The following is a 27,108-nucleotide window of genomic DNA, read 5'->3' as shown; positions in this document are numbered from 1 at the left end:
CAGCATTTTCTATTTTAAGAACATAAGAACAGCCATACTGGGTCAGACCAAAGGTCCATCTATCCCAGTATCCTGCCTTCTGACAGTGGCCAACGCCAGGTGCCCCAGAGGGAATGAACAGAACAGGTAATCATCAAGTGATCCATTTCTTGTCGCCCATTCCCAGCTTCTGGCAAACAGAGGCTAGGGACACCATCCCTGTCCATCCTGGCTAACAGCCATTGATGGACCTAGCCTCCATTAATTTATCTAGTTCTTTTTTTAATTCTGTTTTAGTCTTGGCCTTCATAACATCCTCTGGCAAGGAGTTTCACAGGTTGACTGTGCATTGTGTGAAAAAATACTTCCTTTTGTTTGTTTTAAACCTGTTGCCTATTAATTAATTTGACTCTGATAATGTACTTTGCATGTGGGACAATAACTCTATGCCATTTCATGTGTACTCACTCGGATATGTAACAGAGTAAGCCATTCACATACAGGAAAAAGTGAATAAATAAACAAAAGTTCTATATAAGCAGAACTATTTTCTGGGAAGATGATTTCTCTGCTATGTCTGAGTGCATGAATTAGTGTGTAAATGCAGACATTTTTGTGTGAATTAAGCCATACCCTCTAGCTTGGAATTTCACTGACTTTGTCACAGCTATCTTCCACTAAGCACAAAAAGATACTACACCTGCCCTGTTGTAAACATTAAGTTTCAGGAAGAAGAGGAATGTGGCACAGCATTAACTGGAGAAAAATGTAAAAAATCATGCACGTAATATGGATCCAACCCAATTCCTACTAATGTCAATGGAAATACTCTCATTGACTTCAGTAGGAGCTGGATCAAATTTAAACTTAGAAGGTCAGAATGTCAGCTGGTATACATTGATGTATCTGTATTAAGGACAATGGAGGTACACCACTTTACACTAGCTGAGAATCTCAAATAAAGTCAGTGGAACTACTCATGTTAGTTAAATGTCTACAGGATTGGACCATTTAATTTGTTTTAAAAATACTAATTGTATTTTTTTCCAACTTAAAACTATTAAGCTGTCTGATATTAAGACACTAATAGAACTGTTGGAATGCTAATGTCAACAATTTCAACCCCCATTTAAAGCTTCCTTCAAAGAATAACAGTGTGTGTGTGTATGAACATATTCATAACTTAATGTTTAAGCTAATATATTTAGATATATATCAATAACTAGAAATGGCATATAGAGAGAGACCTGAAACAAACCCTTCCCACTTCGACTACATCAACCTATGTTATGCCGCTGCTATGTGAGTGCCTTAAGCAAAATTTTATAAAGGTGTAACCATTGTTTTGTATATGCAGCCAGGCAAGGCACACAAAGTACAACCTCATGTTAATACCCTGGTGTAAATTCTACAGTTACATAGTTAGTTTAGCATTTCTTCTCTAAGTAATTATTTCAGCATATGAAAATTATTTCTGCTCAACATTTGCTTAAAAGCAAACAAAACCATTGTCAGAACCAACCTTGAAGAGATGACTGAAGTTTTAATTATCTTTGCAATCTAATCACTTCTTTTGAAATCATAGTACTGCACTATTAATTACCTATCTTTGAAGTGATCATTTCTCCCCCCCCCCCACACACATACACACAATTTATAGAATAAAGTATGACGTTATAGAACTGAATTAGGAACTATACACTTGCATTCTATGTTAACATATTTGTGTTATAGGTGCAATTGGAATATGCTGTACTTTAATATTTATAAATAGCAAGTTATTAGCTTTCCTACTAAATGAATAAGAGGGCTAGTACTGACATACCATTACCCACTTTTTCTGGAACATCTTTCAAAGGACATCTCCTCATTTGAACCACGCGAGACAAAGATGTCTAAGATTAAGAATGGCCACAGTTATCTGATAAATGTAAGGAAATTGATTTTTTTAATTCTACCAGTTATTAAGCTAAAGCTGAAGCTGCAGCTCTTTTTGGGAGCTCATTGTGCTTTTTCTAGAAGTCTAGAAAACCCAGCACGACAGGATTTTTTTTTTTAATTGTTGCTCACACATGAGTACAATTTGTAGACGGTGCTGCATCTATCCGACTTCTACTTTCTTTAACATCACTCAGAGGTGATTCGTTACCTATCTGGCATTTGAAGACTTGTTTGTAGGCCTTCCTAAAATTTTCGGAGAGGAATGCGTATATAATAGGATTTACAGAAGAATTGCTGTAAGCCAGGCAGTGTGCCGTCACTCTGAAGAGAAATGACGCTTGAGTCAGTGGGAAAGCTCCAAATTCAGCCCAGAGGTGGATCACATGATGTGGCAGCCAAGATATGCCAAAAACCACCACCACCACTAGCACAGTCTGAGCTGTCTAAGGCAGGAAAAGAGAAACAAGGATGATTTATTAGCACTTGAACAAACAGTTTCACACAACGTGCTTCAAAACCATTGTAGAGGGATGGAAAAATATTAGGAAAAAACACATTTCTAAGTATTTACAAACTATTTTTTAGTTTATCGGCCATATGTATTTTATTTCATATAATGGGATTAGGTCAAGAAGAACATAGGCCCTCAAACTTCACTTGATAAACATGAGGTTCCCATTGCATGGACCGTGTGATTCAAATGGTAGGAAGCAGTATGTAAAGATTAAGGCTCCGATTAACTACTTTGTTAGTCCAGTTTCATGTCAGTGGAACTCCACTGAGTTGCAATGGAGTTCCATTGACACAAAACTGCTGTCATGCAGTGGTGATGCAAGCCCTTGAGAAATGCCATAACTTTAAATCTAATAGGCTATGTTTTCTGTGAATTGCATAAAGATTTAGGGCCAGATTTTCAAAAGACCTCCACCTAAATTCAGTTGCCACATTTTCAAAAGTGCTCAGCATCCAGCTGGCCACTTAATTTAGGTGCCTAAATGGGGACTAGGGGTCTTTTGCAAATCTGTCCATTAGCCATACAAATCCCATTAATGTTGGTGGAAATCATGGGAGTAGTGCCCAGCAATGAAAAATGATCACAATATATGTACTAAACCTGAATTGGGAAGAGGAGGCTAATATATGCTTTTGATAACCTGGAAACCCAAGCTCACCAACAAAAACAGTATTTTAGACAAAACTAACAAATTGAGCAGAACAGACTAGACCACACTACAGCTACCTGACTTCATTGTCCTTATTTTCATAAGGAGATGCCATCCATCTCCAATGATAGACTCTGTCAATGGGGAGTACTAGGATATAAATAGAGAAATGTTAGGCTTCTAGGATAATGGAATGCAACCATGGCTTGGAAAAATCATTGTCGGGGCTTTTTTAATTTTTAGTTACTTCTTTAGGAAAATACTTATTGTTTTGCAATTGTTTGACAAATTAACACCTATTAAGTTTCCAGCAATTACCTCTTTCAATTAGTTCATTGATGAGAGACATAAGCTCCATCTTAACTATCAAATTTGTCATTCACTATTATTACATAAATAAGGTCTTGTCACTTTTTCAACATGGTTTGGTCTTGCCTGTGTAGACGGAGTCAAACCATGTTACAGAGCTATCTTATATCCCTGGGCATAGAGTTTAGTCCCATCTACTCAAGGAACACTAAACTATGTTATAACACAGAAACGGTACACATCAGTGTACATGAGGCCTAGATATTTTGCTAGGTTCTTGAATTTGGATTCTATTTACCTGTAAGTAACCAGCCACTTACTCTGAACAATAGATTTTTAGCTCAAGCTGGTAAGAAATCAATCTCATCTCCTCAAGAGAAGGTTGGACTGCTCATGAAAATCGTTTCCATTTCAGTGACAATGAATAAAAATTTCCTGCATGGGAGACTGTGCTAATTAGTTCTCACTCAACAGAAATGTTAGCATTAGATTTAATTCCCTTTAGCTGGAAACAGAATTTGGCTGGTATAGGAAATGTATTCAGCTCTGCCTATGAGTAACTTCACTGAGCAGCCGTAGAACTTCAGGGTCCTTCAGTCACCTTCACTCTTAACCTCACTAACACAATCATCCACACCTAGATTCTTATTTCAGTCGACCCAATCCATCACATAATATCCATTGCCTTTGGAAATACAAAAGCTCCAGGAAACTATTCAGTAGATTCCACATCAGGGTCACCTAATCAACAGAGCAGAGTTCATCTGCTAAAGATGAACCTTCCCATGCCAAAAGGAAAACTCTTTCAGATCCACAAGTGATGATGGAATAGCTGGGGGAAATAAGAAGAAACAGAAGATCTTCAATGATCTGAAACTCAAAAAAGAGTCCTATAAAAAGTGGAAACAAGGTCAAATTATGAAGGGTGACTATTAAATAACAACACAAGCATGTAGGGACAAAATTAGAAAGGCCAAGGCACAAAATGAGATTAAACTAGCTAGAGACATGAAGGGTAACAAGAAAACATTCTACAAATACATTAGAAGTAAGAGGAAGACCAAGGACAGGGTAGGCCCATTACTCAATCAGGGGAGAAAGACAATAATAGAAAATGTGGAAATGGCAGAAGTGCTAAATGCCTTTTTTGTTTCACCAAAAAGTTTAGTAATGACTGGGCATCTGACATAGTGAATGCCTGTGAAAATGGGGTTAGGATATGAGGCTAAATTAGGGAAAGAACACGTTAAAAATTACTTAGACAAGTTAGATGTCTTCAAGTCGGCAAGGCCTGATGAAATACATCCTAGAATACTCAAGGAGCTGGCTGAGGAGATATCTGAGTCATTAGCGATTATCTTTGAAAACTCAAGGAAGACAGGAGAGATCCCAGAGGACTGGAAGAGGGTAAATATAATGCCAATCTATAAAATGGGGAATAAGGACATCTTGGGGAATTACAGACCAGTAATATAATGCAGCAAATAATCCAGAAATTAATTTTTACACACCTAGAAGATAATAAGGTGATAAGTAACAGCCAACATGCATTTGTCAAGGCCAAATCACATATAACCAACCTAATCACTTTCTTTGACAGGGTAACAAGTCTTGTGGATAGGGAGAAGTAATATATCTTGTCTTTAGTAAGGCTTTTGAAACTGTCTCACATGACCACCTCACAAACCAACTAGGGAAATATAGCCTAGAAGGAGCTACTATAAGGTGGGTGCATAATTGGTTCCCAGAGAGTAGTTATAAATGATTCACAGTCAAGCTGGAAGGGCATATCGAGTAGGGTCCCGCAGGGATAGGTCTTGGGTCCAGTTCAGTTCAATATCTTCTCAAATGATTTAGAGAATGGCATAGAGAGTACACTTATAAAGTTTTCAGATGATACCAAACTGGGAGGGGTTGCAAGTACTTTAGAGAATAGGATTAAAAATGCAAAGTGATCAAGACAAACTAGAAAACTGGTCTGAAGTAAACAGAATGACATTCAATAAGGACAGATGCAAAGTACTCCATTTAGGAAGGAACAATTAATTGCACACATACAAAATGGAAAATGACTACCTAGGAAGGAGTACTGTGGAAAGGGATCTGGGGTTTACAGTGGATTGCAAGCTACATATGAGTCAACAGTGTAACACTGTTGCAAAAAAATCAAATCCCATTGTGGGATTTATCAGCAGGAGTGTTGTAAGCAAGACATGAGGAGTAATTCTTCTACTCTACTTCACACTGATAAGGCCTCAACTGGAGTACTGTATCCAGTTCTGGGCATCAGACTTCAGGAAAGATGTGGACAATTGGAGAAAGTCCAGAGGACAGCAACAAAAATTATTAAAGGTCTAGAAAACATGACCTATGAGGAAAGATTGAAAAAATTGGGTTTGTTAGTCTAGAGAAAAGAAGATTGATGGGGAACATAATAAGTTTTCCTAAAAGGTTGTTACAAAGAGGAGGGTGAAAAATTGTTCTCCTTAACCTCTAAGTAAAGGACAAGAAGCAATGGGCTTAAATTGCAGTAAGGGATGTTTAGATGAACATTAGGAAAAACTTCCTAACTGTCAGGGTGGTTAAGCACTGGAACAAACTGTTTAGGAAGGTTGTAGAATCTCCATCACTGGAGGTTTTTAAGAACAGATTAGACAAACATCTGTCACCAATGGTCTAGTTCAGTGGTTTTCAACCTTTTTTCATTTGTGGATGCCTAAAAGATTTCAAAAGGAGATGCAGACCTCTTTGGAAACCTTAGACATAGTCTACGGACCTTCCCCCCCCCCTCCCGCCCCCCCCCGCCCCCCCCCCGAGATCTGTAGACCACATGTTGAAAACCACTGTTCTATGGTAATGACAACCTTTCTGAGATCCCTTAAACATAGTCTGCAGACCCGCAGGGGTCCACGGACTACAGGTTGAAAACCACTCGTCTAGTTATTACTTAGTCCTGCCTTCAGTGCAGGGGACTGGGCTAGCTGACCTACTGAGGTCCCTTCCAGTCCTACACTTCTATGATTCTATTTAGTGATCATTCAACCAGTCATACTCCACAGCACTCTATCCTAGACTTGTCTTACCTCTGCACACACTCTCCCATTGTGCCCTAAATGCGTTCCTTCAAGCCTAAAGCCAGATCCATCTCTTCTGTAACTTCACTGGCTACAGTGGGATTATGTTATGGATAAATTTAGCAACTAGCATGAAATAACCCATGTGTTTGATCCTAGAGTAGGAAATGAACAGGATTCAGGCAACCTATAGTCTCTGGGGCAGATCTTCAGCTGGTGTAAACTGTCGTAGAGCAGGGGTTCTTAAACTTCATTGCACCGCGACCCCTTTCTGACAACAAAAATTACTACACAACCCCAAGAGGGGGGACCGAAGTCTGAGCCTGCCCGAGCCCTGCTGCCTGGGTGGAGGGGCCAAAGCCCAAGGGCTTCAGCCCCAGGCAGGGGGTCTGTAACCTGAGCCCTGCTGCCCAGGGCTCAAGCTCTTGGCTTCTGCTTCAGCCCCTGGTGGTGAGACTCGGGCTTCGGCTCTGGGCTCCAGCAAGTCTAAGCCAGTCCTGCTGACCCCTTTAAAATTGGGTTGTGACCCACTTTGGGGTCCCAACCCACAGTTTGAGAATCGCTGTCAGAGTATTTCACTGTGTCCGACAATTTTCACAGCTGAGGATCAGTCCCTCTGTTCAAAAAATAAAATATGTTTGTGAGGGGAATGGACACCAAGAGACACCTCTCCCAAGTCTGTTTCTAGAGGCAGTAGTAGGGGATAGGAAGGACAAAATGGAGCAAGGAAATTTTTGCAATATTTTGAAATATTTGCAAATAATGAGCCAGGTCCTCAGCTGATGCAAATCAATAAAACTCTGCTGATATCAATAAAAGTGTGCTAATTTACACCAGCACAGAATCTGCCCAATAAAAGATCTGTCTTAATAAAAGATTACAAATAGGACCCTTCAATTTAGGAAAAATTCCCACTGGGAACTGAAATATTGTCTTTATCACGCATACATTTTCAGTAGGAAACAAAAAGGTAAATAAACCTACAAATTTTTTTCAGAAATTTCTTTTTTTCCTGTATATATGACATAAAGAAAGCACAGTGCCCTAACCCTTTCACTACGTTAACATTTTGATACAAAGCAGAATGATATGGATAATTGTATACCTGCTCAACTTACTAAGAGAGATTTGTCTCTGACCTTATTTACACCCAAGCAACCCCCTATCCCCCAATCCCCACCCCCCCGTGATTTTAGTTCGATGGCAAAGAATTTAGGGCAGATTTTGTCCCTGTGTCTCTTAAATCTATCATGCTTAAGATACTTGGTATCTGTGGGATGCCTAACTGTGCATAATGGTTTGACAATCCTTGCAACATCTGTTTTATTCCATTATCCCTCTCAAGCCTAATTCCAAAGTTTACCTTTATAACATTATCAGTATAATCTACAACCAAGGAAACACTACAGGGCTGCTCTTATTTATTTAATGGGATGGCTCTTAACATTACACATAAGTAAATAAAACTACCTGAAATATAATTTCAGGAAATATGCTAATTCTAATATGTTAATGCTAACGTTTTGTGTGTGATCAATAAATATACAAAAATAGTATTCTAGGAAACATTTATTTTGCATTTAACTTTTTTCTTAAATATGAAAGTCTAATTTAAAAATCCACTTATGAACTCCTTAATCAGGCAACACCCATTCATTTGAATACTATGAGAAGCATAGGATTAGGCCCTAAATGCAGAATGAAAATGAGCAAGAGTTCTTGTTATTTAGAAGAAATAATAATTTAAAATAGTATATTTTTTTTTTCAGTATGGCTATGTAAAATTGTATTGCCAACCCCAAGCATTCAACTGTCATTAGTTGGGTCCCAAAAACTCATGAGATTGATTTAAACCAATTATATTTTTCAAACAATAATATTTTGGTTAATTTTGTTTGCCTCTGGTTTTTGAGCCCTTAAGGTACATAAGGGTACACTTTTTATTTTTAAATTAAAGCTCAGATTCTCATATAACCACATGACTCCAAGAGCTGAAGCTTTAAAAACACCAAAAATCACAAGACATAGGATAAAATCACAAAAGTTGGCAATTTCCTGAATCTTTAGTAGTTATATCATAGGCCCCAATTCCACAAAGTACTTAAGTACCCTGCTGAATCAGAGATTTAATACCTAATCCTCTTAACACTGTGCCTCTAAAAAAAAAAAATCTTGATCTGTGTTCATAAATATAGAAGTCAGGCAGGAAACTCCTGATTTCAAGTCTGCTCAGAATTAGAACTCTACATCGCTCCTGGTGCCAAGTCTGCTCAAAATTAGAATTCTACATGCTGTATTACCAGACAAATTCACTATGATACAGACCCTTCTATACATTCCTAAAGAACAATATTAGCTTTGTGATTTAAAGATCTTTTCAAAATTTTATTTGCAGTATTAGTAGTGGGTGTTTAATTTAAGCCCTGAACAGCAGAGAATAAAAACAGTTTTCATGCATGGCAACGTTTTAAAAGAGGATCAGGAAGTAAAATAAACCTTATTTAGAATGTTCATCTTAAAAACCAGAAATTCTTCGTATTACATCAAAAATTACATTAGCAGAAAAAATTTACAAGATAGGGAAAACATACAGGAGAAGTGAAAAGTACATTTCTACTAGAAATACGTCTGAGTCACACTGATTGGTTCTGGATCTGGTTTTCACATCCTCAAAAGTTCAAAGTATAAAGATCTAGAATAGTGGCTTAGCCCATTGTAGAGACTAGGGGCCAAAAGCAAAATTCAAATCTAGTTTGAGGTTTGGATTTTAAACCCTCAATGTTCAGGTGTATTTAGATTCAAGTCCATCTCTATGTTATACCTTTGGTAACAAGCAACATTACATTGAGAAGTTAGCATGCTTGGTAAGGAAAGCAATCTACCTTTTTCTTGGATGCTTCTGACTTCTTTGACATGTTTCTCAACTTTTTATGCAGATGATTAAGGACCTGAAAAAGATTAATTTGCGTCTTGCATTTAACGGCTTTTAAAATTAAGGGACATGTTTCAAAATTATGCTGTCCAATATTGCTTGCAAATGTTGATGTATCCAGTCTACACATTTCAAAAGTGCATGCTGTAATATCTAATATGCACCCATAGGAATCAACAAATATGAAGCACATAAGTTATTTAATTCTAATATAAAAAACAGATGCATCACATAACAAAATATACATGGCAGTGAACCCAATCTGCCAATAAACATAAACCTGTTCTACAGTCATTTGTAACTGGCAGTCATTTTTCTTCCATAAGAATGTCTATGTTTGTGAATTTAGGATGACTTTCTTTGCACATAAAATAAAAAACGTATATTTTGAACCGTAGCGTTCCTTAGCCTTCTGCATAATTTGCATTCAGCAGCTGGATATTTGGTTAATATAATCATGCCTTGGAGCTGTCTGATTTTGAAGAAGGAAACTAAAAAGGTTTTTTTTATTAATTTATATAAAAATGTGTCACAAGTGAAATATGACCTTTATGCAAGATTTGCCATGACTTGTCATGTATCTATAGTAGGTCAGTTTTTTATTCTGGCAACAGAATTGACTTGTCATTAAAGAGAAGCTTCAAAATTGTAACAGAACCTTGATAGTTCACGCACAAGATTTTTGGGTAGTGTAGCAGGAACATATTTTGGCTGCAACCATCATTCGCTCTGAAATTAAGAGCATCTGTAGGACAGGATCTGAAGAAAAAAAATTGTGCCATGCAATTGTTTATGGGAAAGTATACAAAAAAAAAGAAATATTCAATAAAATGGAAAGGTGGCAAATTCAAATACGCAATTAGACTATGGAACTCATTGCCACCGGATGCCATGAAAGCCAAGAATTTAGCAAAATCAAAGGAGGGATTGCGTATTTATATGGATAACAAGACTATCCAGAGTCATAACAGTACATATTTTTACAGAGTTTTAAAAGGGATAGAAAACCACATGCTTCAGGGTTTATAAACCAATCTCAATTTAGAGGTTAGAAGGAGACTTCCCTGGGGGCAGATTATCCCATATCTGCCTATTGTGGTGTCTTTTGCCCCTTACTCTGTACCATCTGGTTCTGGCCACTTTCAGAGAAAGGATATTAGATAAGATGGATCACAGATGTGATCCAGTATTAATCATATGTTCTGAAAAATGTATCTAATGCAGTGGTTCTCAACTCTGGTCCACCGCTTGTTCAGAGAAAGCCCCTGGCAGGCCGAGCTGGTTTGTTTACCTGTCGTGTCCGCAGGTTCGTCCAATCGCCTCTCCCACTGACCATGGTTCGCCGCTCCAGGCCGATGGGGGCTGCAGAAAGCGGCGCAGGCCGAGGGATGTGCTGGCCGCCCTTCCCGCAGCGCCCATTGGCCTGGAGCGGCGAACTGCAGCCAGTGGGTGCCGCGATCAGCCGAACCTGTGGATGTGGCAGGTAAACAAACCAGCCCGGCGCGCCAGGGGCTTTCCCTGAACAAGCGGTGGACCAGAGTTGAGAACCACTGATCTAATGAGTTAAAAAGAAAAGGGATATATTTCTGAATGACAATGGTCACTTGAGGGTGAAGAGAAAAGATGTAAAAGACTGCCGGATACCTGAAAACATCAACTGAAGACAATTTGTATGTAAATACAAGGCTAAAGGTATGATAACTGTTAAATACATTAGAAGTGTATTAGTTCAGCAGTATATACATACCAACTGCTTGATCCTGCATTTTTTTGTACATCTCAATCTCCATTCTTCTGCATCTTCCTGACATGACTCAAACTGTCAGTAGACAAGCCTGACCCACGAACAGCATGAGAGAGACACATAGATTGGCCTTCACTGAGTGTGGTCTGGATGAACCCCCAGACCTCTCCACCTCAATAGTAAGGAGACCAGAGGGCAAGAACAGCCCTTTTCCCAGACTTCCATGAGAAGAACTCCTGGGTTCTTGTAGAGAACCTGGGGCAATGATCTTCCTTCTCCTGACTCCTGCTCCCCTCCTCTCACCTGGGCAAAGGGAGGGAAGAGAAAATCCTGGCTGCTTCTGCCAGAGTAATATACAGAATAAGCAGTTTCTAGCAAGGTATGAGTAGGAGCTGGATGGGGAGGATGAGGACAGTGAGTGGTGAATGTGTGGCTGACTTTGGAAGAGAGTAAGAGCAAGTGAGAGAGAAATGAAAACCATTCCCCCGGTTGCTGCTTTAGACTAAGATCTGGAGTAGTGGCCAGCTCCACACTACTTGAATAGGCTATTTCCTCCAGGTAGTTAACCCCTTGAACTTTCTCCATTTTGGATTAGGTACTAATTTCACAAACCCACCACATGCAGCCATCTGACTAGTCAAATTCTAGCTTTGTATGGGGGGTTCACCAGATAATCTGCAGTCCATGTGCAGAAGTTGGATGCCCCTATTCCAACACCACTGAAACAAAGCAGACAATCCACACATGACAGGAGCTGTGGAGGAGTGATATGTTTATATACGTATACTCCAAGATCAACCAATGGCCTCTGTACACACTATTCCTACTTTGGACCAGAATGCTCCCAATGAATGATCCCTTGCTCCTCTATTACTCACACTCAATTCAATCGGATCACTTTAAAAATATGATACTATTCACTGTGAGCAAGGGTGGCAGTGTCTGATCCTTTTTTCGGAACAGATTGCATGAAGTAGTGGTTTGTGGGCTATTGTCAATCACAACACTGGAACACATGAATGTTCTTCTTACAGCATACACTGAATATGGATTTGGTGGGGTCTATTATGCTATTTTCCAGATGCCAGTCAGGATTTGACCCCAAGTAGTTTTGAAGACATCTACTTCTGCATTTGTAGCAGCTGGTAACACTGCAGGATTTTTAGGAAAAAAAACCTGTAACATGCAGAAATGCATCCAAGTGAGTTTGGTACCAAGATTTAGTACTCCATCTGAGCTCAGAAAGCTAGCTGAAGTGAAGGATCACTTCTTATTTTTTTAAGCAGCCTGGAGAACATAGCTGATTCACACAACTAAATCCCCACTCACTTAGCTGAAAATGTACTCCATACTCTTTTCTAACAAGAATTTATATGTCAAAAGACTTAAAATCTGGAAAAACAATTCCTTACATAAAACTTTTCAAGCTCCCAGCTTTCATGTACCTATTGTTTACAGATCATATTTTGCTCTCAGGAAAGGATAAAAGGGAATAAATTCTCTTGATTAACCTGAGGTTTTGCAGGGTCTTTTATGACCATGGCGGTAGAAGAGTCTTAAAGCCATCACTGAATCATACAGGGGGCGGGGGCACAGCGCGGGGGGAAGAGAGAGAAAGAGAGAACATGGTTTAAAAGACCCTGCTGCTTTTGGCATATATATTTCCACCAAACAACATACAAGCTTAAACACTGTACAGTTTTAAAGCATATTTGATTTCTTGCTACTTACAGCCACTTCATTGGTTACACTTTCATTATTAGTAGCTCCTGGAAAGATCCATTTAAAATAATGCCCCTAAGTAGATTACACAACGTAATTATCTAATAATAATGACTGTATCTTGGTATATGTAAACATTGCATTCTGAACCACAATTTGTCATATAAATCTTATTTACATTCAAATGTCATTGTCAGCAGTGCCATAGTTATGGTACTGGGACCAATTCAATTACTACAGCAGAGCCTTTCATTCCATTCTACTTAGTACTGTGTCACTACAACTATTATAGATTTTATTTATTTTTCTTTTTCTTGGTGGGCCTGGGTTATACCACTTCCATTAACATCCTCCTGCTAAAACTTGGGATACAAGATTTCAGTCCAGGAACATTTTTAAGCTCATTTTTATGTTAGGACTCCTACGCTGTGTGATTTATATTTTTAACTGAGTCTATAAATCAAAATGAATTTCCGCAGTTCAGAATGTTCAGGATATTAGTACATAATGGAGATTGGTTTCTCTTAGTATTTCTAAAGGCAAAAGTAAAAAATAGGGCAGTTATTAATATTTGAAATGGATAAGTGGACAATAATCATTTTGGGGTATATCCTGCCACATGAGTACTCCCATCAAAGTCAATGACCAAGATTTTTAAAAGTGACTAATATTGTTGTTACCTTAGTTTCTGGGTGCCATGATTTTTGGGTGCCCAACATGAATGAGCCCTGATTTTCAGAGGATAGCTTTAAGCTTTCTCAACTTGGGACCCAAAAACTGAGTCACCCAAAATCACTAGTCACTTTAGACTTCCTTGGTAAATGGGAACTGAAGATGCTCAGGACCTCCCAAAACAAGCTTTGGCACTTTGCAGGCTTGAGCCATTGGTCCTTAAGTGGCACTTTTTAATGTACAATCCTATAGTAACCTCATAATAGTATATACAATAAATTGATATGTAAATAATAAAAGAAATACGTAATCTCATGACAAATCACACTTACTGAAAAGAGCCATTTCAAGCTATCCATCAAATAATATGCACTTAATTTAATACTCACTACTGAACTATTAAATAGTTAATCACTGCTTATAAATCTCATTACATGTGAATGCCAGCTCTGGTTTTCTCTGGGTTTGCAGGAGGACAGATTTTAGAAATACCCATCCCTGTTTCAGTATTTCTGTAATTTGTAATGGTGCTGTTGTCTCTCAGAAAGAGCTGTCCTTTTGCTAGTACTTCCCAGTAGGATGTGAATTCTCTGATAATGTAATTTAAGACAGAGGGAATGCAGCTAGCTTGCCATTTAAATGCATAAAAAATGAAGGAAATTACAATTTACATAAAAAAACAAGAACTTGCCTTACAACAGTCCTGAAAATGCCATATATTCAAATAGAGAACTGCATTCCCTTTGTCTTAAACTACATTATGAGTAGACTGAAGCTTCCTTATTATTACTATTTCACAGATCCACAGCTGGCGTAATTAAATGTAGCTCCATAGAAATCAATGAAGCTACATCAATTTATACCAGCTGAGGATCTGACCTAGTAATATGCTCTACTTTATAACTAAATGTAGCCATTGATGTACCTGTTATATTACACAACAACTTTCCTTTCACACTGTGTGCACTGGGAAGCCAAGATGTCATGGTTGTGTTTATTTCAATAGCATTCTATGGTAATTTGCTAAATGGAGCTTCATGATGACTCCTTTGCTGGACATATACTATCACAGCTCTGGCCTTGACAAATTTAAGACTGAAACTCTGTCATTGACTTATTGCCATTCCAATCTTAACCTACCCCACCCCCTGCTCATCCGGATGTGCCAAAATACTGCAGGTGGAGTTTTGTCAAGTCACAGTCACAGTCACAGTAGGAGTGAGCCCTTATGTCGCAGACAGATGCCAAGTGCCTCCTGCAAAGAGCTGAGTTTATTCAGTTCTCACTGCTACGAACTGAGGGTGGTGAGCATCTCACAGAACTGGTCCCTCAGGGCTGGATCCTGACTTCAGCGGGAGCAGGATTAGGCCTGTCATCTCAGACCCCTTCAATTCCTAACCAAAACAAGGGTGAAGTAAGGACAGCCTGGTAGCGAGTTAAAAATGAGGTTTCAGCTGCAACTTTGAATTGCCTTGATTTCCTGGCTGTGACAACATTTTACTGTTAATTAACATACATTTAATTAGTTTAGTTAACCCCTGTTTCAGGCTATTTTAACTTGACCATAAAAGATTTGCTCTGGGCATAAACTTGTTATTCTGGGACTCAGATTTGAAGATTTTTTTAAATCATATTCTTTATATTAATATTTATAATAAATAGTTATTTTTATAATCAAAATGGTGTGTTTATATTAACTTTAATATTTCAATAAAGTCTGTTAAAAAACAATCCCTTTTAATTTTGTTTTTAAATTCTACAAGTAAAAATTTATAATTTTAAAAATCATTCACACTTGTTTAACTTACAAAACTTCTTTCATGTAAAAAACAAGGGTTTAGAGGCCATAAGTCAATATTGTGAATGATGCTCTTTTGGCTATAAAAATTATTAATACTTATTCATTAAAAATTAATGTTTAAAAAAGGCATCTTCTGAGCATGTCCATTAACACTTTCCCCATATCTGTTAATATCTTTATTTAAATATGGTGATGATCAAATCTATGGTATTGGTTTCTTCCCCTCAAATCTACTCAGTGCACACAGTAACTCCTGTTACAGACAATGAGAAATCTACCTACCACACAGAGAAAAGAGAACTAAACCTTTGAGGGCTAATACTAATTTTAATGTTTTGCCTTTTTGCCAGTTTGACACCTCTGTCACTTTAAATGTTGTTTTTGCTCTGTAATTTAGAAACTTTGTCCTTTGAATACAAGCATATTTCAAAGTGTTTTAAAATGCACGTTTGCACTCTATCGGTCCTTTTTCCACATCACAATTAATGAATTTTTACACAAACTATATAAATTATACACTACAACCCCCTTGGAAACATGTTTGCTTTGGAGGAACTGATTCCTCAGCAAGAGAGCAGATTTTACTCACATGAGCAGACCTATTAACTTCAATGCAATTTACTGTAGTGAGTAAGAACTAAGGAAGCGAGTAAAGGTTTGCAAGATCTCAGTAAAAGAACTGTCCAGTCTGACGGAATTCAACCTGTTCTAGATTCTGGAGAACAGCAGTCTGAACTGGTGCTTCCTTCAAAGCTGCAGAAAACAATGGTACAGAAAATGGATCATTGCCTGAGCGAAGAAGTGGGGAGAGTGAGTGTGTCACAGTTCAGCCCTTTTCATCAGAAACTTGCTCATCATCAAGTGATTGCTTTCTGGCAGCAAAAGGCATGATCCTGAGCCCCCTGAAGTCAGAGGCAAAGCTCCCATTAACTTCAGCTGATGCAGGATGAGGCTCCCTAACAAGCGGGTAGCGTGCCTGTTGCTCTTAGTGTCTTTTAACTGAACATTAAGAAGTAAGTGGTAGAACGGGCATCGTACGGATCAGGACCCCAGTAATAATGTGGCTGCAGGGACGGTGCAAGGATATTTTTGCACCCCAGGCGAAACTTCCACCTTGCGCCCCCACCTCCCCGACAACCTCCGAAAACTAGTAAACTTAGCATTATAAACAGCCTGTCCGAACGGGTAACGGCTGTTGTAATGTTTCTTTTTTACCTTTAAGGCATTTCAATTGTTTGCCATTGCCTCTGATGGTGTCCCATTCAAAGTCTTACTATTGTGCAAAGCTAAACAATTGAGCCTTGCATTGCATCATCAGCCAGGTTAGGCAGGGTGACAAATCCCCCTTACCCCAAACGGCCATTATCCCCTGGTGACTCTTTTCTACCCCTAGTCTGTAAAGCAGACTTTTAAGGTAAATACATTATTCCTTCAATATTACCCATGCACACATCTCACAAAGATTCTCACTCTTGACAAGTTACCAGCCTTGTGTAGATCCCTTCCACGTTCCTCTTTGTGGGTAAGTGTCCTGTAAGACACGTGCAGGGTGCAGTGTTTGTCAGGCCTGCGGTGACAGCTGTTTGTGAAGATCAGGGGGCCCTTTGCCAAGGGATTCTTGTGTCATAGTGAGGTTGGGGTGGCTGACTGTATGGGGCAGGGCACTGAGGCTGGTGGGGCAGGTAACACTCACTGGGCTGAGGGGCAGGCGGTCCCAGGATGGGGCAGGGGTCAGCCTGTCAGTCTCCAGCGCTCGAGCCGCGCCAGGGCCAGCAGCCTCTTCACCTCGGAGTCTCCTCCGCTTCCCCGGGGGCCACCCCTCTTACGCTTCCCGCCTGCCCCTGCGGAGGCTGCGCCACCCTGGGCTCGGGCCACCCGACTCCCCCCAAGTGGCACCTGGTTCCTGCTGCTCTCGGCCGGCAGGTGCAAGGCCCCAGCTGAGCGTGGCCCCTTGCGCCTCCTCCGCGGCAGCGCCCCCAGCCCGTGTCTTCCTGGGCGGCCGCAGCGGCAGCAGCCGGGGAGCCTGAGAGAAGGAGTGGCCCCCGGGCAAGCGAGGGAGACTCCGAGGTGAAGGGGCTGCTGGCCCTGGTGCGGCCCAAATGCTAGAGACTTACAGGTACCTGCCCCTGAGCAATAGTGTAAAAAAAAATTGGGGGGCATTGCTTTTTGGCGCCCCCAAATCTTGGCGCCCCAGGCTGCAGCCTAGTTCACCTAGTGGTTACACCAGCCCTGTGTGGCTGGGTTTTATTGAAGTGCAGCATGTTTTAACTTATTGCAATTTTTTTTTAATATGTTAACAACTTTGCACACTGTTGCATTTTGCTGCATTTTGCTGCATCGGCATCCCAGCAGTACGGGAAAACACAGAAAGTGTTTATCGCAGCTGAAATGGAGATTTTAAAAAGAAGTTTTTTTCTAAAAAAAATGAAAACTAGCAGACAATATGCCCACTATCGGCTATACTATACCTCCTCCCCACATTTACTGCTGAACCCTCGGACCCACACAGGTGTGAGGTTCCCCGAAACACCTTACAACTGGACATTCCTAGCCTATAAATCCACAGTGTAACTCCAGCCACACTTAACTCGCTTTGAGTGTACCCCCACTCCCTTACACACACCGAAACTTCAACCCCTCCCATGTTCTTACTTCTGTACTCTCTTCCCATGCACGCAGCCCAAAACTACCCCTCATAGCCTAGCCCCCTGCTACTGCACCCACACACAGACCAGGTAGCCCACCCATCTAACTTTTGCAGATGCTAACACCCTATACCCCACCCTGTCCTATAGCTATGCGTCTACCCCTTCCTCTATTCAATCATCGTTGTATTTTTTCGTCTACGCACACAAACCCTATACCTAAACCCACCCTGTAACTATACCCCATATACACCTACACACTTCATACCAGCATCCCATCCCTGTACTATACCCCCATACACACACACACACACACACACACACACACTATAGCTACATCCTATAGCTAAACCCCACCCCTCTAACGTACCCCAAACTCTCACACCCCCCTTAAGGCTACACCCCACTTCTGCAACTGTACCCCAAACTCTCACACGCCCCCTAAGGCTACACTCCACCCCTGTAACTGTACCGCAAACTCCCAGCCCCTCCCCTGGCTACACCCCACCTCTGTACCCCAAACACTCACCTGCCCTATACCTACGCCCCTGTAACTACCACATACACACCCCCTATAGCTATACCCCTTGTAGCTGCACCCCGTACACCCATCCCCTGCACCCTCGACATCCTCCCCCTCGCATCCACCTTGGCGTAGCAGAAGGAGATGAGCAGCAGCGGCAGCAGGTAGCCGAAGACGAAGGTGCAGACCACGTAGACCTTCTTGTGCCGGGGGTTGGGCCACTGCTCCCAGCAGAAGGTCTGGTTGCTGGCGTCCCGGTGGAAGAGGCGCTGGTGGTGCGCGACGGGCGAGGCCATGGCGATGGAGAGCGCCCAGATGAGCCCCACGCCCAGCAGCGCGTTGCGGGAGACCCGCAGGACGGAGGCGCGGCGGGAGTGCACGATGGCCACATAGCGGTCCACCGACATGGCGGAGAGGGTGAAGATGCTGACCAGCATGGAGATGGTGAAGAAGTAGTGAATGAACTTGCAGATGAAGGCGCCCAGCACCCAGGTGGGCAGCACGTAGACCGTGGACTGGAAGGGGATGCAGAAGAGCAGGTAGGCCAGGTCGGCGATGCTCAGGTTGAGGATGAAGATGTTGGTGGTGCTGCGGGGCTTGCCCGGCTTGCTCCTGGCCAGCACCGTGATCACCAGCGAGTTGCCCAGCACCCCCAAGGCGAAGATCACGCCGAAGACGATCAGGGTGAGGAAGTTCTCGATGCCGATGCCGAAGAGGGGCTTGGTGTCCTGCTCCTCCTCCGAGAGCCCCGAGAGGTTGAATTCCCCCCGGGGGGGGCCTTCGCTCTGGTTCAGGAAGAGGATCGCAATCGCCTCGGGCTCCATGGTTGCTGCGGCTGCCCCCCCCCCCCACACACACACACCAGCGACAACCGGGGAGGGTGGAGGAGAACAAACAGCGCCTTTGTCCTGCACACGGGTCCCCGCCTCGCCCCCAGAGACCCCCCCCCCGCCCCAGGCCCTGCAGCTGCGGAGGCCCCGAGGGAGCTGCGCTGCGCTGCGGGCCCCAGGCGCCCAGCCAGAAGAAGGGGGCGGAGGCGGGGGCAGTTTGCCGCCGCGCTCACGGAGCCGCGAAACTTTCCGGTGCCCGGAGGCTGGATGGCATCTCGCCTCTGCTGCTCCCCGGGTCAGCGCCTCGTGCGCGGTGGGGGCTCCCGGGCTGCGGCCGGCCGGGGCTGGCTCACCCACGCAGGCACCCGCCTCGGGGATTTGCGGAGCGGGGTGGGCAGGGGAGCTCCTGGGGGAGCCTCGTGGTCAAATGCGCCCGCAGCGGCGCTGCCCAGCTCCGTCCCCTTCGCAGTTCCGCCACGGCTGCGGGGTTTGGGCTCCCACCCCCTCTGCCCAGCGCGGTGCCACCAAAGGGCAGAGCCGGAGAGCGGCGCTGGGCGAGTGCGCGGGGACCTCAGGCGTCCCTGGGAGCGCAGCAGCCTCCCTCGGCCCTCCCCGCTCCTCCACCTCCTCCCCGGCCAGCTCCTCCCCGGCTGGCCTCCCGCGCGCTCTCCCGCCGCCCGGCTCCTGCGCGCTGCCTCCGCCGAAGGGAACGTGCCGCCCCGCCGGGCTGCACCTGGGCGCAGCCCCCAGCTCGCCACAGCAGCCGAGCTAATCGCGCCGCTAATGCGCCGGCAATACACTAGCAACCCCTCCTCTGCCTGTCCGCAACCCCCCTGCCAATCCAGAGCCAGGCCAACTCACCCTCTTCCACCCTCACACCTCCCCTCAGCCCTCCCAGCTGCCTGTCCCAGCCCGTGCACTGCTGAGCCCCAGCCCCCGGGGCTCGTCTTTCCCCATCAGCAGAGTCAACGCTGCTGCATCGCACACAGCTCGCATCCCTTCCCATCTCTGGAAGGCTGGTCGGGGACTGACCTGTCGCTGGGTTGCGTGTGCGTGTTTTAACTGGAACCACAGCCAACTTCTCCAAACATCGGGCCAGCTCCTGCTCTTGCTGCCACACTCGGGGGACTGTAGTCAATAAATAGCACTGTACATCTAGACAGTGATTCACAAAAACACGCCATGATCCCTGTCCTGGTGTAGGTTTTGCCCTTATCAGTCAAGGCACAATTTCAAAAGTTAAACAGGTGTATGAAGATGTGTGACTGATGCTGCCTGAGGGCTCCATCCTCTGAGACGCCCCAGCATCCTTCTTTCCTGGGGGATGCTCAGCCCCTCACGAGGACTAGGTTCATAAAGCCCAATCTTGTAATGCTAATTATGGACCCTCTTCAGGAAAGCACTTAAACAAAGTTTAAATCCATACCTGTTCATGACAGCAAAGAAGCACATGCTCAAGTCTTGCCCGGAAGATAGATACTTTCTGAAATAGGGACATGTGTGAGTAGTCCCATTGAAATCAGATGCAGGATCAAAACTTTCCCTCTGATCCTGAAAACTCATGCATGCAAATAACTCTGCATATAAGAAAAGGAGTACTTGTGGCACCTTAGAGACTAACAAGTTATTTGAGCATCCGATGAAGTGAGCTGTAGCTCACGAAAGCTTATGCTCAAATAAATTGGTCAGTCTCTAAGGGGCCACAAGCACTCCTTTTCTTTTTGCGAATACAGACTAACAGGGCTGTTACTCTGAAATCTGCATATAAATTGTCCCAATGACATTAAAAGCACTACTCATTTGTGCCACTAGGTGTAGGTGTTTGCAGGATTGCAGCCTTGGCCCCCATTTCCTGACAACATCTTTCTTCAGGAAGGATACAGAAGCATATCCTTACATTCCAGTGAAGTCAATGTGTTAGTTAAAACTAAATGCATGTATAAGTGCTTTCTTGAACCGGGATGGATTTAACCCCATGATAACAGTTTTCCTGAATTGGGGCTTTAGTTTGCTGCAAGCCTAAGTCTGAGCTAAATATATTTTAAATGGTATTAATTTCATTTATATGTTCACAGTTTTATTAAAGTTTTGTAACACAGATAAGTTCACAAAAATAAAACAGGGATACGTTGTTGTTAATAATACAATGTAGCACGTTTACTATTTAAATAATCTTACAAACTTCACAGCATCCCTGGCAGGAAAATAATATTATCCCATTTTATAGATGAGAAAGTGAGACTCAGAAAATTGAAGTGAACTGTTCAGAGAAGAGGTTATCAAAACAGAAGTTACATAAACATATTTTCTAAACAATTGGATGGAATTGAAAACTTCGTGTAAGAAGTTCATATAAATTACACACACCCCCCATTCTTCAAATGTGAGTTTTAACATGGTTTCTTGATAGTTCTTAAACATCTCTTGTTTTCAGATTATAAATGTAGGTGCCATGCCTGACTGTATTGTTATGTTATCTCCTGTTTCTCTTTTTAAAACACTTTTGGTCTAGAATAGAGAATGAATGCTGAGGAGGTAGGTGGAGATAAAGGTAGGAGAAAATAAGATTAAAGGGAAAATTCGATGTTCTTAGAAGAAAGAATAAGATCTGTATCATTGAATGTTCATTCCTAATTTTTGTAGATATATGGTTGACATTTTTTTAGATATATGGTTGACATTTTTCCTTTTTTACATAGCCTCATTTACATATTATTATTTCCCAAGAGCTCAAAGCTACTTCACAGCAATTTTAGTGCCTGAACCACCGGGATAAATTGAACTATTCTGGTGTGATTTTTGAATGCAATGAGCTCTTGCTTGCTTTGCAACCCAGAATTCGAAAGGTTTTTTTCTGTTTGCCTTCTCTGCTTATATTGATACAGATCATCAGCTAGTGTAGCTCAGCCTAGCTTCATTGACTTCAGTAGAACTAGACTGACAGAAACCTGCTGAGTATCTGGTCTATGTACAAAAACAAAATAAACACTGAAAGAGCTAAATCTAGCTAGTAGAAATTTAAGAGAATGTTTTAATTATATTAAAACTGTTTGCTTTTCTGTAGCTATTGTAACTTAGTTAAAAATGACAGAAACAAATTATTTGTTATTAATTTTTTAACTTAAAGCTTCCTATAGTGTTCTTGTTTGATTTTTTGTATATAATTTATCATCATATTGACATGTTTTTAAATGACCATCAAAACACAGTAGAATACATTTGTGCATCTGTAACAGACTCCAGAGCAGACATTTTGAAAAGTGTCCATTATATATCAATTACTTTGGACAGATTAGAAATTGTGGGATCCAAAATTAATGTTATAGGGACCAAAATAGATTTTCTTAACATTGTTGATGTATATATTTATCAGTTTGAATCCCTTCATATGCTGTGATGCAAGAAGTATTTTTGATTAGCACTAACGTTTTGCACTTAAATCATATCTTGCAGCCTGTTACCATTCTCTAAAATATTATTAATTAAATACTGGCTCCATTGAAGTCAATGGCAACATTCCTGTTGATTTCACCCTATATTTCTGAAAATGTAATTCATTTGTGCTGTTCCTTCCTTTTTGGCTCATTACTCATAATAGGTGTTATATGTTGAGTAATATAGCCTGGATTATAGATACAGACCAAATAATACAATATTGTTTAACAGACGGAAATAACCAGGAAGAATAAATCCAGGAACAAAATCGGTTTTATGAGAAGACAACCTGGACATTTCATTTGTGGTATTGGATAGAAGTGTTGGCACTAATACAGTTTCCTAGGTGATGTATAGCCAGATTTGCAACTCAGACACTGCTTTTCATGTGCACATGCATAGTATTTGTCAGCCTGCAAAACAGTACCCAAAATGTGTACCAGATAATATAATTATGTTGTAATTTTGCTATCTTGATTAGTAGTGCATTAGTAGACTAGAAGTGCATACTCTTTCTGTTTAAAAACCCAATGCTGCCAAAATACTCACTTACAGGATTAGGTTCGTAAATCAGGAAGGAAAAGCAGATATTACCAACTTGTAATTTTCAGATGGTTAGAACCATTTTGTTCCCCCAAATTTGATAAAGCTCATGATCCTTGTGAAGGATTACACACCGAGTTTGGCATTTTAGTTCACATTTTTGTATTACAGTTGCCTAAGTGTAATAAATAAACTGAACAATTTCAAACAATGGAAAACATTTTTTCACATGCACAGTAAGCTGTTTAGTTTACTTCCTTCAAAGACTCCAGAAAGATTCACTTTTGTGCACAGAAAAAGCATGGCAAAATTTAGCCCCTATATAAAGATTCCAAGAATTCCATACAAATAATTATGTTATTTAATATATTTTATTAATGATCTGGAAAAGCAGGGGAACAATGAGGTGGCAAAATTCAGGCTCTGATTAAAAAAAACACTTAAAGCACATACTAAAGTTGATCCCTTAAGGACTTGAGGATATCTCTTAAGCACATACATAGGAACTTTCTTGAATAGGGATGCTTTTCTGAATCAGGATTTTAAAGAAGATTCCAAATGTTTCAGATGAGCCAAAACTAGCTGTCTGTGAAGACATTCAGAGAGAACAAAGCAAGGTGCATGTACAAGATCATGACAATGAAATTCAGTCGGCAGAATTTGTGGCCACGCTCCACAGCGTGTTCTGTTCTGTGAAATGAAATAAATGTGCACCCCACAACGGAATGATCAGGAAGAAATCTGAGATGAAAACTTCAATGAGATTTCCTTTCCTTCCATACACTCATTCAGGTTTTCTCATAAGAGGCTCTGATGGGTGCACCATTACTCTTTTATACAAGGCCTGTAATAAAACACTTCAGATACTTCAGTCAAAATCTAGCTTATGAAAGAGGCTGAATTCAATTATGGTTTAAAGTTAATAACCCAACAAATTAATTTTAAATACCCATCTATTACTTTTTAGAGGTGATTTAGTATTGTATAATATTGTATAATCTAAAATACTTTTCCCCATTGCAATACATTTATAATTAGCAATAATTCTTCTACTTAGAACAAGGCAACCATAACTATATATATGTGTGTGTTTATACACACCTCAGATACTTTTTTCCTTCTATAGGATTTCTATCCAAGCATCTCAGAGTTTTTTTAGAGACAAATTTATTAAACATGACAATAAACATGAGGTAGGTAAGTATAGTTTTTACCATTATATTGAATGAAGAATAAAATGGGTAAAGGGTAGATGGAAGAGTCCCTCAAAGATGGCATTTCAGCAAAACCTGCCCCTCATGTATAACTTCATTACTATAGAAAGGATGAAACCAGATTTAGGGCTCAGTCCTGTAAAGTGAACTCTTGCACCAGTCCAGCAACAACTTAAGAACATGTTTAACTGTAAGCATGTGAGTAGTCCAATTGGTTTCCCATACCATTGAGGGATGAACCCTTTGTTCATTATGCTTGTCTTAGTAAATGACAGTTTTTATTATTACAAAAAGCATTCCCAAGGTTGTTGAATTTTGTGTACGGAGGTTGAAAATAGATTGACTTTCAAGATTAACCTTGTTTCTTTTAATTCTGTGATACAAGATAGTAGATAACAATTAAAGAATCTATGGTTAATTGTTTTTACTTTGTTAACTTCCTGAAGTAGAAACCCCTATTTATCATTCAGAAGCTAAATCAAAAATCTATAATCCACTTTTAACTCACATGCTGGAAGATTATTAGCATGGGAAAATCCACATATTTGGAGATGTGAACGACCCTACCACTGGTATTCTTAGGAAGAATATAACACTGTGGTCATAGATGTCAGTGCAATAAAGTTTCATTTTAACTCCATGATTGAGAGATATTGCTAATAAACTGTCTGAGTTTATTGCTAGTTTTACTAACATTTAGAAAAGAAATAAACATCCATCCCTATTCCCTTGAGAGAAACTACCATTTTGCTGCAGATTAAATGCCTAACTCTTTAGTCTGATTTCTAAATATCAACTGTGGAATAGAAGCTGAACGTAGCTTGAATGCAGAGGACTGACTTTATTGTTAAACATGTTCAGTATGGTAGTGGATAAGGACCTGGCAAGAATGGAGCCTTATTGTGTTAGCCACTGTACAGACAGAGTCATAGACAGTCCCTGCCCCAAGGAGCTTACAGTCTAAATAGACAAGACAGACGTGAGATGGGGGGAGGGGTAGAACACACAACCAGAGTGAACAATGGACGGTAGCAAATAGCTGATAGTGCCACAGTTTGTGGGCGAGCGAAGGGGAGTAACTTAAGAGGGGATAAGCTAAATAAAAAGGGAAGGGAAGAGGTGATGAGAGGGACAGGGCAGGGGAGAAGAGGGTAATACCAGTACAGGTCAGAGAAAGTCCAGTCAAAACTGTAGAAAGTTCTCTGAATGTCCAGAGGTCTCTGCTTTGGCTTCCTCTTCCCCTACCAGCTGGAATCTCTGTCTGGCTCCTCTCTGCATTTTTCCCCTCAAGGCACATAGCAGGAGAGAGATGAGGTACCACATGCATCCAACGAAGTGGGTATTCACCCATGAAAGCTTATGCTCCAATAAATCTGTTAGTCTATAAGGTGCCACAAAACTCTTTGCCGCTTTTACAGATCCAGACTAACATGGCTACCCTTCTGGTACTTGACACCTGGGTCCTACTGTCCCCAAAGCATGTGCGTGGTCTCTCCTGCATAAGTCTGGGTGCTGGGGGGAGGTGTCCTTGCCTGGCCTTATTTTGCCCCCTCCCCCGCTTTCTCTGCTTCTGCTTGTACCAGCTGAAGTCATTGGCTTGCTCCTCTCTGCAGGGTTGTTGCTTTTTTTAAGTTATGGTTTGCAGTGCTGTAGTTTCTCTTGTTCCAGGCACTCTGGGGTAAGTACCTCCCAGTGAAGTATATGAAAATAATCTGTGTTGTATTTCAAAAGAATATTTTAATATGCAAAATTGAATGTTCATTACCTGAACATTTACACAGATGTTATATAGCACACAGCATTTATTCATTACAAAAGTTGTGTGACTAAATTACCTTTTCTAGTAATATATTCTAATGTTTGGTAGTTGTTTAAAAATATTAATTTTTTTTAATATTTGACACTATTAAACTACGCTATGCTTTTCAGAGTTGAACCCAACAGAGTTTTTCCTGGGTGAAGAAACCTAACTGTGTTTCATTCCCCATCCCAACTTCACTCCCCACAAAAATGAGAGAGAGAAAAAAGAAAGCAAAAAAATTCCTTAAATTGGCAGAATTAAGAGGGATTTTTTTTAATGAATGCTAGCAATACAGCAAGGCATAATATAGCACACTCTACAGAAACCAGGACAGAGCAACTTAAACCCTCGGAGGTGTGCAAGCTGCAGAGGCCATGGACACTGAATGATCCAGCTATAGAGCCAGAGGACTAATCCACCTCCTAGAATCCTAATAAAAAGAAAAGGAGTACTTGTGGCACCTTAGAGACTAACCAATTTATTTGAGCATAATAAAAGCTACATGCCAGGGAGTGAGGGGTGCTGGAGGAGGCAGAGAGAAAGGAAAGCTCATGTGAAGTGAGCTCCCTATCTTCTATCCCCTTTTTATGCTTCTAAGGGAGAAGAGAAACATGAGCAAGAAATAATACATGAGGAAATTTGGAAAAATCCCAGCTACTATATTTGGGAGTAAAATAATCTGGAATATGGATATTCAGTGGAAAGGAAAAACCTGGAAAGCAGAAATGTAGCTGAAAGAGACCGACACCAGATAGCAAACTAGACATAAATTGGAAGGGT

General features: G+C 41.2%; 1 protein-coding gene across 1 annotated transcript; it reads right to left on the bottom strand.

Moving 5' to 3' along the window:
* Positions 1 to 1,949: 1,949 nt before the first annotated feature.
* On the bottom strand, positions 1,950 to 19,339 carry GALR1 (galanin receptor 1). The gene is made up of 3 exons (XM_084618935.1): positions 18,631 to 19,339; positions 9,349 to 9,414; positions 1,950 to 2,363 (listed from the first exon to the last, which is right to left on the bottom strand). The coding sequence occupies exons 1-3, from the start codon at positions 19,327 to 19,329 to the stop codon at positions 2,046 to 2,048; spliced, it is 1,083 nt and encodes a 360-aa protein (XP_084475061.1). The 5' UTR covers positions 19,330 to 19,339; the 3' UTR covers positions 1,950 to 2,045.
* Positions 19,340 to 27,108: the final 7,769 nt, after the last annotated feature.

The sequence above is a fragment of the Lepidochelys olivacea genome (genome assembly GCF_965140295.1).
Source record: "Lepidochelys olivacea isolate rLepOli2 genome assembly, chromosome: 2".
Taxonomy (NCBI): Eukaryota; Metazoa; Chordata; order Testudines; family Cheloniidae; genus Lepidochelys; species Lepidochelys olivacea.
The sequence above is the reverse complement of the archived record's forward strand: the minus strand, read 5'-3'. Positions and strand labels throughout refer to the sequence as shown.